Source organism: Suncus etruscus, chromosome 9 (assembly GCF_024139225.1).
Source record: "Suncus etruscus isolate mSunEtr1 chromosome 9, mSunEtr1.pri.cur, whole genome shotgun sequence".
Classification (NCBI taxonomy): domain Eukaryota; kingdom Metazoa; phylum Chordata; class Mammalia; order Eulipotyphla; family Soricidae; genus Suncus; species Suncus etruscus.
In genome coordinates this window covers 33954206-33972561 of record NC_064856.1, presented here as the reverse complement: position 1 = coordinate 33972561, position 18356 = coordinate 33954206, and the positions used below count along the sequence as shown (strand labels likewise).

At 41.7% G+C, this 18356-nt stretch overlaps 1 protein-coding gene across 1 annotated transcript in view; it reads right to left on the bottom strand.

Moving 5' to 3' along the window:
• Window positions 1–2056, bottom strand: part of GCC2 (GRIP and coiled-coil domain containing 2) — a 54244-nt gene extending 52188 nt beyond the window's left edge. The window contains exons 1-3 of the mRNA XM_049780552.1: window positions 2036–2056; window positions 1863–1919; window positions 947–1031 (exon numbers count right to left, since the gene is read on the bottom strand). Of these exons, the coding sequence (XP_049636509.1) occupies window positions 947–1031; window positions 1863–1919; window positions 2036–2056 (163 nt within the window). The remainder of the gene's footprint in view (window positions 1–946; window positions 1032–1862; window positions 1920–2035) is intronic.
• Window positions 2057–18356: the final 16300 nt, after the last annotated feature.

Sequence of the window (18356 nt, the reverse complement as noted above, 5' to 3'; positions counted from 1 at the left end):
AAAAAAAAACTGGTAAGTCATTGGAAATACAAGAATTCACCCACACGTATACTAAAAAAATGACACTAAGATCTTTATCTTTTTGGATATAAAGACTAGAAAATTGAATAATGAAATCAACATTAGCAAATAAATATACTTAAAATTCTCAGAGTAGAAATCTTTTATTTGAGGTCTCTTTACTTCTTTAGATTCATGACCTTGTATTGCTAACATTTCAATGAACTACTCTAGAAAAAAAAGCAAAACTTTACTGAGAACAACATATAATCTGAAAGGGGAAAAACAGTTAACAAGATGAGGGTGAGGGGGAGAGTAGTAATTGCAGTAATTGCAATAATTGCAATTGCAGTAATCCCAATTCAATTCGGTGAGTGGTTCAATATGAAGGTATGAAGGGTGAGGTGGGAAGAGAATGTAATGCTCGAGTCACATGACCATCTAGCTATGTGGGTTTTTTTTCAGGCTGCACCCAGTTATGATCAGAGACCTAGTGGTGACAGGGATACAATCTAAATTAGTCTCATGAAAGGCATGCGTCTTAACCCCTATACTATCTCTTTGGCCCTAGTAGATTCCTTTTTTAAGATTCTCTTCATTTTAATAAAAAAAAAGTAACACAGCTTAGATATAATTTTTTTTTTTTTTTTGTGCTTTTTGGGTCACACCCGGCAGTGCTCAGGAGTTATTCCTGGCTCCAGGCTCAGAAATTGCTCCTGGCAGGCAAGGGGGACCATATGGGGTGTCGGGATTCGAACCGATGACCTCCTGTATGAAGGGCAAATGCCTTACCTCCATGCTATCTCTCCGGCCCCAGATATAATTTTTAAAACACTGTTGGAAAATAATTAGAATATGGAAGCATCCTTTCCAACTGAATCCAAAAAACACTGAACAACACATCTAAATTGTAATTATGGTCAAAATGAGTATTTTCAATCACTACCTGTACATCTTGATTTAGTTTTTTGTAGCAGCATCATTTGCTTCTTGGCAAACTTGATAAGATCTTCCCTGGGCAAGGTTTCCATCTGAAAAATGTGATGATATAACTACATTGTTTAAATTAATATTTCTACTATATCACATAAAGAAAATACCTACTAAATATTAAAACATCCAATTTAAATGTGAGACTGCCAACCAAATACCACATCATTAGTTAGCAACAACTATGAAGTGTAAAGCAATAGTCTGTTCAAGATGAAGACCCTTCCTTTATAGGTTCTGATTTCTTGTAAAATTAAGGAACTGCGTGAAGTTCCTTAAAGTTGTGAAATTAATACTCTAGTTAAGCCTGAAATAAATGTTGGCCATCTGAGAAGCTTAAGTATTCTTAAGCCATGATAAGTCAGGTGAAATATAGGCTCTTAATAGAAAACTCAGGAAATAGAAACTTCGATAGGCCCTTTTTTTTTTTTTCTCTGTAAAACAGGCATAGCAACATATCTATGTCATGGCTACCAGGAAGCTTAAATATGCCCAGTGTTTAACCAAGAGCCACAAACTCAGCATGCAAATAATTGTTCTGTTAGAATCCCCGAATACAACACATAGCCCAGGGTCAAAAAACAAAACACCAAACTTTTACATTGCCTCCCAATCAGGTCACTGCTGTCACTCTACAAATTCCCATAAATCACAGGGCTCCCTGGAAGGAAATGGGGAGGCTCTCTTAGCAGGGGTAGGAAGGAAACAAAAAGTCAACTGTTCCAAGTGAGCCAACTTCAAAGAAGAAAGAAAAAAATGGTGCCAGGGTAAATCAAAACCCATTCCTCGGAAAGGGATCAACAACCCCTTCTCCATTTCATCACCCTTCCTGAGTCTCAGTAGAACGTGGGGTCGTCTCGTAGTCTCTTTACCTTCGATTTCCCGGTCCCAGGGGGGGCCGACACAGAGGCCCCGACCTGAACAGGATCCTGCAAAACAAACAAACAAACGCCTGGTGGTCAGAACACTTTCTAGGCCCAATCGAAACCCGTGGGAGCCCTGGAGGGAAATCTCCTGCCGTGGATCAAGCAAGAGGAGCTGCCACTTGACATGAAGGGAAAGACATCAGGGTCGGTCGTGGTGGGCCAGTGTGAGGGAGCGACTGGGCAGCGTCGGCTCAGAGATGAGGAGGATGGGTCCAACCCCGCGTCCCAACCCGCGATATGGGAACAAGGAACAGGGAGGCGGCGGGCGCCCATCGCCAGTCCCGTTTGGTTACCTCCATGGCTCCAACACATCCGCCGACTCCCCCGGAGCCGCGCACTTCCGGCTACAGGCTCCGGCGTCGGGTCACCCGCGGGGCAAAGGTCACTCGTCTTGGCCCCGCCCACAGCGTCTCCATGGCTACGACCCGGTAGCGATTCCGCTTCCGCTTCCGCTTCTCTATCCCGAAGGTTGGTTCTCCTCATTGAGCCCTTATCCCGCCGTGTTCCGCCATCTTCGGAACCTCAAACCATTCTGTCACCGAGATAAGGGGTGGGTGGAAGTACCAATGTTCACCTCCAGGCGTATCCTGGTATCCGAGCATCCAGATCTCCGTTCGTATTCTGTTATGACCAGCATGTCACTCTTCGGCCACGTTTTGCCATGACTGTAAAAATCATGATGTGATGTAGTAGAAATATCCGTTTCATTAATATTACATTAATATTAATTAATGCAGTTATTGTAATTTTATATCTTTCAGCTGCAAACCTTGCCCAGGTTTGCCAAGAAGCAAATGATGCGAATACAGAAAACTAAATCAAGATGTACAGGAAGGGATTGAAAAGGGATGAGACTACAAATTGGGGGTGGGGCAAGAGTCCATACTTTATGCCCTTCAGTTTCCTCTTTCCAACACACATTTTTTGTTCTGGCGAAGGGAAGTATGGGAGGTGGAGCACACCCCACCCACGGGCTTGCTCTGCCAATCTATGAATGAGGTTTCATAGAACCCTGGTCTCACTCTTGGCAAAGCATGGACTCCAGCCCTGCAGTGAGCCTTTCACTCGCTCTATTAGCTAGCATTTCTTTGGTTGACAGATACGATGCCTGTAAATGTGTTCCTTATTGATCGAGGAGCACGTTTATCCATGAATGAGGAGCCTTTCCTGAAGCAGACATCTAGTTTCTCTGGAAGCCACGAGAAACACTGGGGCCTTCCATGCTGATGGTTAAGAATTAAAGATAGATAGTTCAAAAAGTTAGGGCAGAGTTGGAAGGAGATACCAGCACTGAGTGGAAAGTAAGGGAACCTCACTTAAAATTATTGTTGTTGTTATCATCATCGTCATTATCATCAGGTTTTTGGGCCACACCCAGTGACACTCAGCACTTACTCCTGGCTCTGTGCTCAGAAATCACTCCAGGCTTGGTGGACCATATGGAATGCTGAGGATTGAACCCTGGTCCGCACCCTGTTGGCCACGTGCAAGGCAAATGCCCTACAGCTGTGCAATCACTTCGGCCCCCTAAAATAATTTTTTGAATCACCATGAGATAGAGTTAAAAGTTATTGAGGTTGAGTTTCAAACAATATTCCAATACTCATCCTTCACCAGAGATCATTTCCCACCACCACTGTCCCCAATTTTCTTCCCCAGACACTTTACTTCTTTCTCCCTCCACCCTCCTACCTTTTTCCTTTCAAGGCACTATGGTTTGCAATACTATTATTAAAAGTATCGTATTTATCACTTTTCTCCTTTCAGCACCCTGTTCTTGCCTGGAGTGATAATTTCCAACTATCATTGCCATAGTATGACTCGCATTCTGTAGGCATAGCTATTGAATTTGCTGTGCAATCACCAAAGTGGCTTTTTATTATTTTGTTTGGCACTATAGAAGCCATTCTGTATGCTTAATTGTTGCTTTATTACTTCCCTTTTTATTATTTTTACAATAAATGCTAAGTTAAGGAATGTAATTCGACATGCCCAAAGGGATTAAGACAGCATATAATATGTATGCTGTAATCAATAAATGTTAGTTAATTATTACTAAGTAAAAAATACTATGCAATAGAGACTAAGTATTATAGAGATTATGGTGGTTTCTGTAATATGTGTAATTCCCCATCTTTGAAATGTGTTCATAGTTCATGACCCAAGACAATTAGGCTTGGGGCTTATGGTTAGAATTCTAGTTAGTGATAGTTCTTTCTTTGGATATATACAAACATAGAAATATAGCCCTGGTTGCTATTACTACTATGATGGAAGGCAGCCTAAATAAATTATAGTAAAAAAAAAGACTCAAGCCTATTGCTAAAGAACAAACCTGGATCAATTTGTGAGTCAACAAATAAACTTTAGGGGCTGGACAGATATCATGGAGGTAGGATGTTTACCTTGCATGTAGAAGGAAGGTGGTTTGAATTCTGGCATCTCATATGGTCTATATGGTCCCCTGAGCCTGCCAGGAGCGATTTCTGAGTGTGGAACCAGGAGTAACTCCTGAGCGCTGCTGGGTCTGACCCAAAAACCAAAAAACAAAAAAACAAAAAAAAAACAAAAACAAAAAAACAAAACCCAACAACAACAATACAACAACAAACCCAACCAAATAAACTTTAATAAGTTTAATAATTTTAATAAGGGAGATTGCTATCGTATATAAATATAGCAATGAAGCACTGTGTATCTTTTTTTTTGTTTGTTTTTTTTGGCCACACCCGGCATTGCTCAGGGGTTACTCCTGGCTGTCTGCTCAGAAATAGCTCCTGGCAAGCACGGGGGACCATATGGGACACCGGGATTTGAACCAACCACCTTTGGTCCTGGATCGGCTGCTTGCAAGGCTAACGCAGCTGTGCTATCTCTCCGGGCCTAGGCACCGTGTATCTTAAGGAGAAAAGTTTGACAACTTGAGGAGGAAAATATGAATACAGTGTTTAAAGTTACAGTTTACAGTTAGATTTTATAGTTTTAGAGTTAAAACTTAAAGTGAATTAATTCATGTCTAGAGAACCAATCTGACAACTTTTTAGAAAATTAGTATATATAAAAACCAGGAATAATTTAAAGGTTTCTATTGAATCAAATATCTTTTTAGTTTTTACTAGATTAGTTTTTTTTTTAGAGAGTAAAAACAAACTTGTATTCATAAAATATGAGCATACAAATATTTGCAAGTAGATAAAAAATATAAGAAACATCAGAACAGTAATATGGTTTTTCCATATTTTCCCCGGGAAACTGAGAATCTAAATTATTATCTACATTCCCTTTTGACTTTGTACTCTCTTATTGTACTTGATTTTTGTCTACTGCATGTGGGATTTTCTTTTTTTTTTATATAATTTTTATTTTGATCATAGTGGCTTACATATTGTTGACACTAATATTCTAGGTACATATTTACATAAAATCAGGGGGGATTCCCATCCCTAAATTGTCCTCCCTACACCTCCGTTTTTGTCCTACCTCCCATTTCCTCTTCCCTCCCCCCTAGGGTGGCTAGAATATGTGATCCCCTCTGTATTTGACCTACTACTTAGTAGTCTTGCATCAGTTTGGTCTTGGTGCCTCCCTTATTTCCCCCTCTAAGTGGGGGCAGGGCTAGCAGTTCAAGTTGGGTGGTTTTGCCTGAAAAAGAGAAAATGAGTAAACTGGGGTAAGAGTCTAATACCCCAAAAATGGGCAGAATCCTTCTAGGGGTTCTCCTCATCGATTTGGGAAATGAAGGAGAAAAAGAAGGTGAAACACCCCATCAGTACCAAAAGAAGTGTCAAATATCCAGTGAGGGGCCCGGAGAGATAGCTCAGCGGTGTTTGCCTTGCAAGCAGCCGATCCAGGACCAAAGGTGGTTGGTTCGAATCCCGGTGTCCCATATAGTCCCCCGTGCCTGCCAGGAGCTATTTCTGAGCAGTCAGCCAGGAGTAACCCCTGAGCACCGCCGGCTGTGGCCCAAAAACCAAAAAAAAAAAAAAAAAAAATATCCAGTGAGGTCTCCAGTTACATCGATAAGCACCACAAAAAACTGATAAAAAAAATACAAACAAAAACAAACAAACATATAAACCAAAAAAACTCGCCGTGGTCTTGAAATAAGAAACATGGTTTAGCACATAACGAAAGAAAAGAAAGGAAGAGAAAAAAAATAATTGGGGACAACAATTTCAATAATCACATCCAAACCGAGAAATCGACCAAAATAGGTAGGTAAATAAAAATAATAATAACAATAATAAATGAAGGTAATATATATATGTGTATATAAAAAATATCCAAGGATTTGTGCTTTTTGCATTTTTGTTTTTTCCCTCTGCCCTGGCACAGTAAATATTGGGGTCATTCGAAACGGAATTCACTTGCCCTATGAGATATGGGGATTCTCCGTCCTTGGAGTATACTGTCATGGGATCAGTTCTAGTCTTTGCTCAGGATCATTACTCTCCCGGTGGTGTTTTTTTTTGTTTGTTTTGTTTTGTTTTGTTTTGTTTTTGTGTGGAAGACTTCTGCTTTGTCCAGGGTGATACATTCAGAGCTCTGTGTTTAGTGGTCTCAGTATCTGTACAGATCCTGAGGTGGGCCTTATGGTGAAGTCAGTCTTTGTGAATCTAGAGGTTCTGTTGCCTCAGTGCCATTAGAATCCATCTTCTGTGGTTGGTGATCTTGGTCTTTGTACTGAACCTAGGATGGCATCTAGGATAGTGTCTTTCTTTGTGCTTCCAGAAGCCCCTTTCCGTTACAGTTGTCTCTGCCGGACCTTTGGAACTGGGGATCATGCTTATTGTGCCGGTCTTAGTTCAAAGCCTAGACTAGGACTTTTTAATTGGTCCCAAGATGTTTACAGTCTGGTCGTGGTTCTAGCAGCCAGTCCTCTGTAAATCACGATCTTGGCTTTTGGACCTACCAAAGGGTGCCACGTCTTCTGGTTTTGTCTTGTCATTAGCTGGTAAGGTAGGTTAAACTGCTCTAAGGTCAAGTTGTTCACGTTTTCTTCATTGTCGGGATATCATGTTAGCGCTGGCCCTTGTTGTTGACCCTGCAGTATTGAGGCCATCCCAGATGGAGTTTGTTTCTTGCAGCTGTTGTGAAGAGCTGTGCCGTTTCTATGCCTGGGCACCAGGATTCAAGGCAGGATGAATGGAATCTGATCACCTGAGGTCTAAGTTGGTTCCACATGACATATTTTCAAGGTAGGAGATATCCCTGTATTGTAAACAACTATGAGTTCCTATCTCTAGTAGGTAAGAGCTCTTGGTTTTTTTTTTTTTTTTATGTAAGATTTCCCCTTTATTTAGTGTGCCTTTGCAGGGGGAAGTGGTGCTCCATTATATTGTTGGTGTATTTGGGGTGGACAGAGTGGATAACAGAAATAGGTCTCATACCCAAAAACGATTAAAAAAAAAAAAGTGCATGTGCCCACAAATGTATATGTAGGGCAAACATTTAAAAAAAAAAAAAAGAAAAAAGAAATATAATGAGTTAGTGAAGTTTTTAAAGGACCAAAGTGGTGCAAAAGACTACTTTACAATTGGGGGAGAACAGGTAAAGAGGTGGTGTATTACAGGTCTTATGCCTATGTTGGAAGTACTGTTTTTCCCCTTGTCTTTTGGATTTTTCTTGTGGTGTGTGGGTTCCCAGGCATCTTCCAATTACACCCCCTGACCTTCTTCAGATTGGTAAAAATTTGCGGCAGGGAGGTCTTGGAAGAGTTCTTGCATTGGGGATACTATTGGACCTAAGTCCAGTTTCCAGAAACAGTCCACGTTATGGGGAGTTGGTAGGGAGGGTCTCGCAGCATGAGTCCACAGGGGAGTTGGCTGTCTTTTCTTGCAGGAGATGAGGTGTGGTTTCGGCTGGGTGTCCCCTCCCCTGGGTGCTGGGTACTGGTTCGTTGGGTAGGAGGTCGATCTTGATGCCTAAAAGATTAAGGACTGAGGGTGGAGAGTTTTATTATGGTGGGAGAGCTGGATGGGCTTGAGGGGTGAAGGGATAGTTGGATTTCCGGGGGGGGGGGGGAGAAAGGGAGGGGTATGAGGGTAGAGAAAAGAGAAAATACCGTAGAAAGAAACGGGGAAGAGAAAGGGAAAAAAGTAAAGAGAAGAATAGAAGAGAAAAAGAAAAAAGAAAAGAAGAAAAAATAAAAAAAAATAAAGTAGTGAGAAGAAAGGAGAGAATAACAAGGGAATGTTGGTTTGGCTGAATGTGTTCGATGGCTAGAGCCTGTAGTTTAGGTCTGTACGTCGCAGGTACTGCTTTGGTGGTCTGACTGGTCACGTGGTTCAATTCCTAAAAGAAGGTTTAACCTAGAAATAAAGTGTATGTTAAAGAGTTTTCTCGTGGCCATCTCGTAGTGCAAGCAAGGTACGGTATCTCGTGTGGTATCCCGAGTTGCCGTCTTAGTTTGTCCGCCCTTTGTATCTAAGGGCACCTGTGGGCAGAAAAGCTGAGAGGTTATTTAAAGTATAGTAAGGTAAAGGGATTAAAACGTAGTGTTATGGTATGTTGCCATCGCATTCCGTGATTTCCTGTGGTGTTCTATACTTGTGTTCCTGTTAACGATCTCTAAGGGATTATTGTGGACCTTTGTTGTAGGAGTCTGATTACATACCTCTCTATGTTGCTGTTTTCTTTGTGGTATAATGTGCAGTCAAGAGTTTGCGTTATTCCTTCTTCATGTATTTTGGACACTGCTCCCATGTATATGTTGACTATTACATTGTTTAGAGTTTCTACCCTGTTAAACCCTGTTATATGATTGTTAGGTATTAGTTATGTATAAAATATATGTTCTAGGTGTTTCAGAATAGTGCTACCATTCTGTGTTTATCTTTTGTCTTCTGACTTACTTCGTTTAACATAACATGATCTAGGTCCATCCAGGTTGCTGCAAAGTCTGTGATTGTATCATTTCTAACTGCCATGTAATATTCCATTGTGTATATGTACCACATCTTAATGATCCATTCATCTGTTGTTGGACATCTAGGTTGGTTCCAAGATTTGGCTATTATACTGAGTGCTGCGATAAATAGTGGGGTGCATACGTATTTTGGAATAAATGTCCTTCCATCTTGTGGGTATATGCCTAGGAGAGCAATTGCGGGGTCAAATGGCAGCTCGATTCTGAGTTCTTTGAGCACTCTCCAGACTTTCCTCCATAGGTGTTGGACTAGGGGGCATTCCCACCAGCAGTGGATGAGAGTTCCTTTCATACCGCATCCCCGCCAACAAAGGTTGTTTCCGTCAATTTTGATGTGAGCCATCCTCACTGGTGTAAGGTGGTATCTCATTGTTGTCTTGATTTGGATCTCCCTGATGATGAGTGAAGGTGAGCATGTTTTGATGTGTTTGTTGGCCATCCTTCTGTCTTCCTCAGAGAAGTGTCTATTCATTTCATCTCCCCATTTTTTTATAGCTTTGTTTGGTTTTGGGGGGCTCAGCTTTCTGAGTGCTTTGTATGTTCTAGATATCAGCCCTTTATCTGATATGTCGAGTGAAAAAATTTTTTCCCATTCTGTTGGCTGTCTTCTTGCGTTAAGTAGGGTTTCTTTTGCCATGCAGAAGCTTTTTAGTTTGATGTAGTCCCATTTGTTTATATTTGATGCTAACGTTCTTGCCATTGGTGCTCCATTCTCAAAGACCTTTTTGATATATAGGTCTTCGAGTGTTCTGCCTATTTTATTCTCGATAAACTTTATGGATTCGGGTCTGATTTCAAGGTCTTTGATCCATTTTGAGTTGATTTTTGTATAAGGAGTAAGGTATGGGTTGATTTTCACTTTCGTACATGTGGTTTTCCAGTTGTACCAACACCATTTGTTGAATAGGCTTTCTTTGTTCCATTTCAGATTCTTGCCTCTTTTATCAAATATTAGTTGGCTATATACCTGGGGGTTTATGTCTGGGAATTCTGTTCTGACCCACTGGTCTGAGGTCCTGTCTCTGTTCCAGTACCATGCTGTTTTGATTACTATGGCTTTATAATATAGTTTCAAGTTAGGTAAGGAGATGCCTCCCAGCTTCTTGTTTTTCAGTATTTGTTTGGCTATCCTGGGTCTTTTGTGGTTCCAGATGAATTTTGTGAATGATTGTTCTAATTCTTTGAAGAATTGTGTCTGGATTTGGACAGGGATTGCATTAAATCTATATAGGAGTTTGGGTAGGATAGTCATTTTGATTATGTTAATTCTACCTATCCATGAGCATGGGATGTTCTTCCATTTCATTAGATCGCCTTCAATTTCTTTCTGAAGTATTTTGAAGTTTCCCTGGTATAGGTCTTTCACTTCTCTTGTAAGGTTGATTCCTAGATACTTGATATTTTTTGATGCTATCTTAAATGGAATTGTATTTTTAATCTCTCTCTCCTCAGCTTCATTGTTTGTATATAGAAACGCTACTGTCTTTTGTGTATTGACCTTGTAACCAGCCACTTTGCTGTATTGGTTAATTGTTTCTAGGAGTTTTACTGTGGACTCTTTAGGATTTTCGATGTATATCATCATATCATCGGCAAATAGAGATAGCTTGTGTTCCTCTTTCCCAATTTGAATTCCTTTGATTTCCTTCTCTTTTCGGATTGCTATTGCTAGGACTTCTAAGGTTATATTGAATAAGAGTGGAGAGAGTGGACAGCCTTGCCTAGTTCCTGATCTTAGTGGGAATGGTTCTAGTTTCTCACCATTGAGTATAATGTTGGCTGTAGGCTTTTCATATATAGCTGTAACTATCTTGAGGAAGGTTCCTTCTAGTCCTATTTTGCTGAGTGTCTTTAACATGAAAGGATGTTGGATTTTGTCAAATGCCTTCTCTGCATCGATTGATATGATCATGTGGTTTTTGTCTTTCATGTTGTTGATGTGGTGTATAATGTTGATTGATTTGCGTATGTTAAACCAACCTTGCATTCCTGGAATGAATCCCACTTGATCGTGATGTATGATCTTCTTGATGAAGTGCTGGATTCGGTTTGCTAAGATTTTATTGAGTATCTTTGCATCTATGTTCATTAGTGAGATTGGTTTGTAGTTTTCTTTTTTGGTAGTGTCTTTGCCTTCTTTGGGAATGAGTGTGATATTAGCCTTATAAAAGGAGTTGGGGAGGATTCCTGTTTTTTCTATGGTTTGGAAGAGCCTATGGAAAAGTGGTAGTAACTCTTCTTGAAATGTTTGATAGAATTCACCTGTAAATCCATCTGGGCCTGGGCTTTTGTTCTTAGGGAGTTTTTTAATTATATCTTCAATTTCCTCTGAGGTGATTGGTCTATTTAGGATCTCTAGATCTTCTTTTTCCAGTCTTGGAAGAGGGTGTTTTTCCAAGAATCTATCGATTTCTACTGGGTTCTCTAGCCTAGTTGAGTATAGATGTTCATAATATGATCTCATGATATGTTGTATTTCTTGGGGTTCTGTTGCAATATCTCCCCTTTCATTTGTGATCCTACTGATTTGGGTGTTTTCTCTCTTTTTTTTGGTGAGTTTTGCCAATGGTTTGTCTATCTTGTTTATTTTTTCGAAAAACCAACTCCTGGTCTCATTGATTTTTTGTATTGTTTTCTTAGTTTCTATGTTGTTTATTTCTGCTCTAGTTTTTATTATTTCTTGCCTTCTGGATGTGGTTGGATTTCTCTGTTGCTGTTGTTCCAATTCTTTGAGGTGATCTTTTAAACTGTTGGTTTTGTTATTTTCCTGTTTCTTGACATAGGCCTGTATTGCTATGAGTTTCCCCCTAATTACTGCTTTTGCTGTGTCCCATAAATTTTGACATGTTGTCTCTTCATTGTCATTTGTCTCAAGGAATCTTTTTATTTTTTCCTTGAGTTGTTCTTTGACCCAGCTGTTGTTGAGCAGCATGTTGTTTAATCTCCAGGTATTAGTTTTTCTCTATTGCTTCTTCTTGACATCAATTTTGAGCTCTGTTGCATAGTGATCTGAGAGGGTACTTCTAATGATCCTTACCTTTGTGGTCTTATATAGGTTGGCTTTGTATCCTAAGACATGGTCTATTCTGGAGAAGGTTCCATGTGGGCTTGAGAAGAATGTGTATTCTGCTTTCTGGGGGTGGAGGGCTCTATATAAGTCTATTAGCCCTAAATCTTCTAATTTTTCATTCACAGCTCTTATTTCTTTGCTATTTTTCTGTTTGGTGGATCTGTCCAGTGGTGATAGTGGAGTGTTGAGGTCCCCTGCTATTATCACATTTCCCTTCATGTGCTTCTCCAGGTTTGCCAGTAGTTGCCTCACATATTTTGCTGATTCTACATTAGGTGCATAGATATTGACCAGGGTTAGTGTTTCTTGATCTAATGTTCCCCTGATCAGTAAGTAGTGACCCTCTTTGTCTCTGACCACTTTCTTGAGGTTGAATGCAATTTGGTCTGATATGAGAATGGCTGTCCCTGCTCTTTTTTGTTTTCCATTGGCCTGGATAATTACTTTCCATCCTTTGATTCTTAGCCTATGCTTATCCTGTAGCTGTAGGTGTGTTTCTTGTAGACAGCAGAAGTCCGGTTTATTTTTCCTAATCCAGTTCTCTACTATGTGTCTTTTAATTGGAGAGTTTAGTCCATTAACATTTAGGGAGATTATTGAGAGAGAGGACTGTTGTGTAGTTGTGTTGTGTAGGGTGGCTTTTGTTACAATCGGGGGTTTGGATTGTGTAATTCATCTCTGAGTAGGTCGTTTAGGATCGGCTTTGTTTGGACAAATAGCTCTAGTTCGGTCTTGTTTGAAAATGTTTTCAGTCTGTTCTCCCATATGAATGATAATTTTGCCGGATATTGGACTCTAGGTTGGAAGTTTCTTTCATTCAGTCGTTTAAATATGTCATTCCACTGTCTCCTTGCTTGGATTATTTCGATTGGGAGATCTAGTTTGATTCTTATGTCCCTACCTTTGTACTTGAGGTTTTTTTTCTCTCTTATTGCCTTAAGAAGTTCCTCTTTCTCTTTGTTTTTTGCCATTTGGATTACTATATGTCTTGGTGTAGGTTTATTAGGATCTATTTTACTAGGAACTCTCTTGATTTCCTGGATTTGCCCTGAAGTTTCATTCCAAAGGGTGGGGAAGTTCTCTGCTATTATCTCTCTGACTACTTGTTCTTCTCCTTTCCCTATTTCCTCCCCTTCTGGTATACCCACGATTCTTAGATTGTTTCTTTTGTCCTTGTTCATTAGGTACTGGACTTTTCCTTCCAGTGCTTTGCCTTTTATTTCTTTGTTGGTTTCTTGGTCATTTTTTGTTTGCAGTTTTCCTTCGAGTTCTTCGATGTGTTTCTCCAACTCTGTGTTTCTGCTAGTAAGGCTTGTTACTTTGTCTGTTAATTCCTTCACTTCTTTTTGTATGGACTCTCTCATACTCTTTAACATTTCTTCTTTAATTTGGGTGATTTGTTCCTCCATAGATGTTTTATACTCGGTAGCTAAAGTTTCTCTCATTTCTTTAATTAGTTCTTGCGTTTCCTTCCTCATTGCTGCTTTTAGGTCGCTTTCCCACAGATTGTGCATTTTGGCGGACTTGGAAACTTGTAAAGGTTTGTCTCCGTATCTTCAGATCTTAGGGTTCTCTTTGATTTACCCATATTTCCTTGTGTTTATTGCTGTGCTTTAGAGTGCTGTTTCTTCCAATTTCAGCCTGTTTTGATCCCCTGTGGGGTGGGAATGGGTCCCCTCCCTGAGGGTGGATCTAGTGGTACTGTTGGGTGGGCTTGTTGCGGTTTGGCTCCTCTTGTGCTCTTTCTGTGGTCTGAATCGTTGTTTTGCCTTATTGTTGCCAGCTATTTCTGGGAGGCAGGAGATTCTCGACGGGGGACGGGGCCCTTTCACGCTGTCCGCGTGGCTGTGTGGAACTTCCCTACCTTCCCGTGGGCAAAGGAGCCCCAGCAGGAGCAGGGCAGCCGTTCGCGGGGTCGGATTGGGTGGGCGGACCTTCCCTACCTTCCCGGGGACATGGGAACCCCAGCAGGAGCGAAGCAGCCGTTCGCGCGGTCGGGGGTGCGCGGGCGGGGCTTCCTTACCTTCCCGGGGGCAAGGGGACCCCAGCCGGAGGAAGGGAGCCGTTCGCGAGGTCGGGGCGGGCGGGCGGAGCTTCCTTACCCTGCCGGGGGCTAGGAGGCCGGAGGAAGGGAGCCGTTTGCGCGGTCGGGGCGGGCGGGCGGAGCCTCCTTACCCTGCCGGGGGCTAGGGGACTCCAGCCGGAGGAAGGGAGCCGTTCGCGCGGTCGGGGCGGGCGGGCGGAGCCTCCTTACCTTGCTGGGGGCTAGGGGACTCCAGCTGGAGGAAGGGAGCCATTCGCGCGGTCGGGCGGGCGGGCGGAGCCTCCTTACCCTGCCAGGGGCTAGGGGACCCCAGCCGGAGGAAGGGAGCCGTTCGAGCGGTCGGGGCGGGCGGGCGGGCGGAGCCTCCTTACCCTGCAGGGGGCTAGGGGACTCCAGCCGGAGGAAGGGAGCCATTCACGCGGTCGGGGCGGGCGGGCGGAGCCTCCTTACCCTGCCTTACTAGATTAGTTTTTACAATTTGTTTTGCTTTTTATTTTGTAGGACCCAGGGCTTACTAATGACTACATTTACAGAATTACTCTTGTTTAGACTTTGGAAACTATATGCGGTGCCTGAGATCGAATCTGGTTAGTCCAGTGCAAGTGTTCTATCCACTGTATTATTGCACCATCCTGAGTGATTTACAGTTTTACAATATTGTCAATGATAGGGTTTTATGAAATAACATTCTAACAATTCACCCCTCACCAGTCCCCACCACTTTCTCAACAACCCTTCTTAATGTCACTGCTAGGGTAAAAGCAGTTCTATAAATCAGTTCTTAGATTATTGCTGTTTTTGATGTTTGTTATATGAAGCAGCTATTATTTAGGAAAGAGTGAATATTTGTTACATAATATTGGATAACATTCAATACTGAGCAACTTAGAAGAAAGGAGAACTTTCTGTTGACCTATTGCCATCAATTGTATATAGTAGGCTCTCTATTAGTTGATGTTGAAAATGATCAAAGGGAATATAGTTTAAGATAGCTAGTTTCTCTCCCCATACTTGGAGTAAGATTATAATCATAAATTTATTTTGTTAATATAAGGCGTTTTACAGATTTTCCCCTGTCCATAGGGGATCCAGTCTATGATCAGGTATTAAATTTAATTGTAACTTATTTTTAAGAATCCTTCTTATCTAGAATATCTATAGGCTGTCTTTTATAAAAATGACATTGTGGTCAGTTTTCAGATACTTTTATTTTGTCAACAAACAAAATATATAAAATAAGCTCATAGATACAAAGAATATGTTGATGATTGTCACAGTTGGGGCTAAAGGGAGATAAAATGAGTTAAAGTGATTACAAGGTACAAACTTCTAGTTATAAAAAAAGTAAATCGTTGAGATACAATGTATAACATAATGAACATAGATAAACGTTTTATTGCATATTTGAATATTGCTAGAGGAATTGATCTTAAAAGTACTCATCACTCGAACAAAATTGTTCTCTTTTTGTTTGTTTGTTTTTGGTTTTTGGCCACACCCAGTGATGCTCAGGGGTTACTCCTGGCTATGTGCTCAGAAATTGCTCCTGGCTTTGGGGACCATATGGGATGCTGGGGGATCGAACCGTGCTCCATCCTAGGTTAGCTCACACAAGGCAGATGCCTTTCGGCCTGCACCACCATTCCAGCCCCAAAATTATTCTTTTTAACAATGTTTAGTAGTGAGTGTTAGCCAAATTTATTGTAGGATTATTTTGTAATGTATTAAATTCTAAGTTACTTTAATTATTATTATGTTATATGTAATTATATTTTTAAGAAGAATTAAAAATGAGACTATTAAAAATATAATGCTCTGGAAGTAGGGCATTTGCCTTGCATGCAGAAGGTTGGTAGTTCAAATCCTGGCATTCCATATGGCCCCCTGAGCCTGCCAGGAGTGATTTTTGAGAAGAGCCAGAGTAATGCTTGAGTGCTGCCGGATGTGATCCAAAAACCAAAATATATATATATATATATATATATATATATAAATGCTCTACAAGTTTTACTTAATTTTAAAATGTTAACATTTTTTTTTTTTTGGTTTTTGGGCCACACCCGGTAACGCTCAGGGGTTACTCTTGGCTATGTGCTCAGAAGTTGCTCCTGGCTTGGGGGACCATATGGGACACCGGGGGATCGAACCGTGGTCCGTCCAAGGCTAGCGCAGGCAAGGCAGGCACCTTACCTTTAGCGCCACCGCCCGGCCCTAAAATGTTAACATTTAAGCAAATTTTCTTTTCTGACCAGACACTGAGCAAGAAGTGCCATTCAGCTACCATCGCTGCCCTGACCTACAGTTTCAGGGATTCCCGCAGCTGCAGGGACCTCTAGAAGGACAATTTTCTTTTCTCTGTTCGTAGGGGCCACTCTGAGCACCAAGGAGCAGCAGGGACTCAACCAGGACTTTCTGCATTGGGCCTTACTGCTGCTCTTTGGGAATAATCTGAAAAAAAAAAATGGGCCCACACCATCTGATGTTCTATCCTCAGGATATGGTGACCTTTCCTGGCATGACCGTGAGCTTCTCTGTGGAGGAGTGGCCTTGCCTGGATGCCTTTCCAGAAGTTCTACAGAGATGTGATACTGGAGACCTATGAGCACCTGCAGACTGAAGGGCACTACGGGGTGAAGCCTGTACTGATCTGTTTAGAAGGAGGAGCCCTGGGGAGATGGTAGAGTGGTGTTTTTGCAGCAGAACCAAAGCCAGAAATCTATTCATGTCCCTTCTGTTCTTTGGCCTTCTCCATTCAGAACTTCCTCAGTCATCACATAAAATTTAGTCATCCCTCTAAGATTTTCCCAGAAACATTTGTAAGAAAGCACACTTGGTCAGAGTTTTTGTCCATGTGATCAGAACCAAGTGACAGCAACATTCTATCCATATAATGACAAAGTTGAATAATCAAGAAATTACATACTTGAAAATCAAAAGCACACAGAAAGCTCCATACCTTTGACTAAGAAGATAAGGCATAAAAGAATTTCAACTACCTTTTCTAGATTTTTGTAGTCAAATAGGGAGCTCTAATAAACATGAGATTGTAATGGAGAAAGAAACACAGGCCAGAAAGAAAATCCAAAGGACACAGGTAGAGTAGTTTCAGGGATAAGAATGCCAAGAATTTTAAAGAGACAAGTATGTAAGGCCTGGGCTTGGTTTCAGTTATGGATCAAATCTCATCACACACCAGAAGACTCAAATGGAAGAAGACCTGTATTTGCAGAGACTGTGGGTAAGGTTGCGGTGACAGGTTATCTCATCACACACCAGAGGACACACAAGGGAGAAGCCCCATGATTGGAGTGTGGGCTAGGCTTCAGTGACAGGTCAACTCTTATCAGACACCAGAGGACACACATGGAGAAGCTCCATGTTTTCAGGGAGTGTGGGCAAGGCTTCACAAGCCTCACATTTGCAGGGAGTGTGAGCAAGGCTTCAGTGACAGATCAACTCTCATCACACACCAGAGGGGACATACAGGAGAAGCCCCATGTTTGCAGGGAGTGTGAGCAAGGCTTCAGTGACAGGTCAACTCATCTGATACACCAGTGGACACACACAGGAGAAGTCCATGTTTGCAGGGAATGTGGATGAGGTTTCAGTCTGATGACAAGCCTCATCCATCACATACCAGGTGACTCACACAGGGAAGAAGCCCAGTGTTTACAAGGAGTGTGAGAGAGGCTTCTGTCAGAGGTCAAAACTCATTGGACACCCAGAGGATACACACAGCAGAGAAGCCCCATGCTTGCAGGGAGTGTGGGTGATGCTCCAGTCTGAGATCAACTGTCATCATACACCAGACAACATATAGGGAAGAAGCCATGTTTGCGTAAGTGTGTTGAAGCTTTAGTCAGATGTCAGTCAGATCTGATCACACACCGGAGAACACATAAGAGAGAAGTTCTATGCAGGGAGTGTGAATGAGGCTTTAGTTGGAGACCAACTCTCATCACACACCAGATGACACACACAGGGTAGCAGCCCCATGTTTTCAGCAAGTGTGGAAGAGGCTTCAATCAGGTCAATTCTCATCAGACACCAGAGGACACACACAGATTAGAAGCCTTATGTTTGAAGCAGTGGTGACTAATGTACAGTAAATAACATTTCAGCATTTACAGAGAGCAAATGCAACCACCACAAACTGCATAAAATAGCTAAGAAGGTAGCCAGCCAGGGAAGTGTACTGACATCTCCTCCCTCCTGGATGCGCCTGGGGGAACTTACAGTGCTTAGGATGGAGCTCCAGCCTCCCTCTCCAATCCATTGAGTTCGCTCTGACCTACAGAGTTACTTCTTTGCCTCAGCAATGTGAATTACAAGTCTTTCACAGTTGTATTTAAGGCTCATAATGACAGTGAAGTAGGGCCATTCCTATCACCAGTGTTG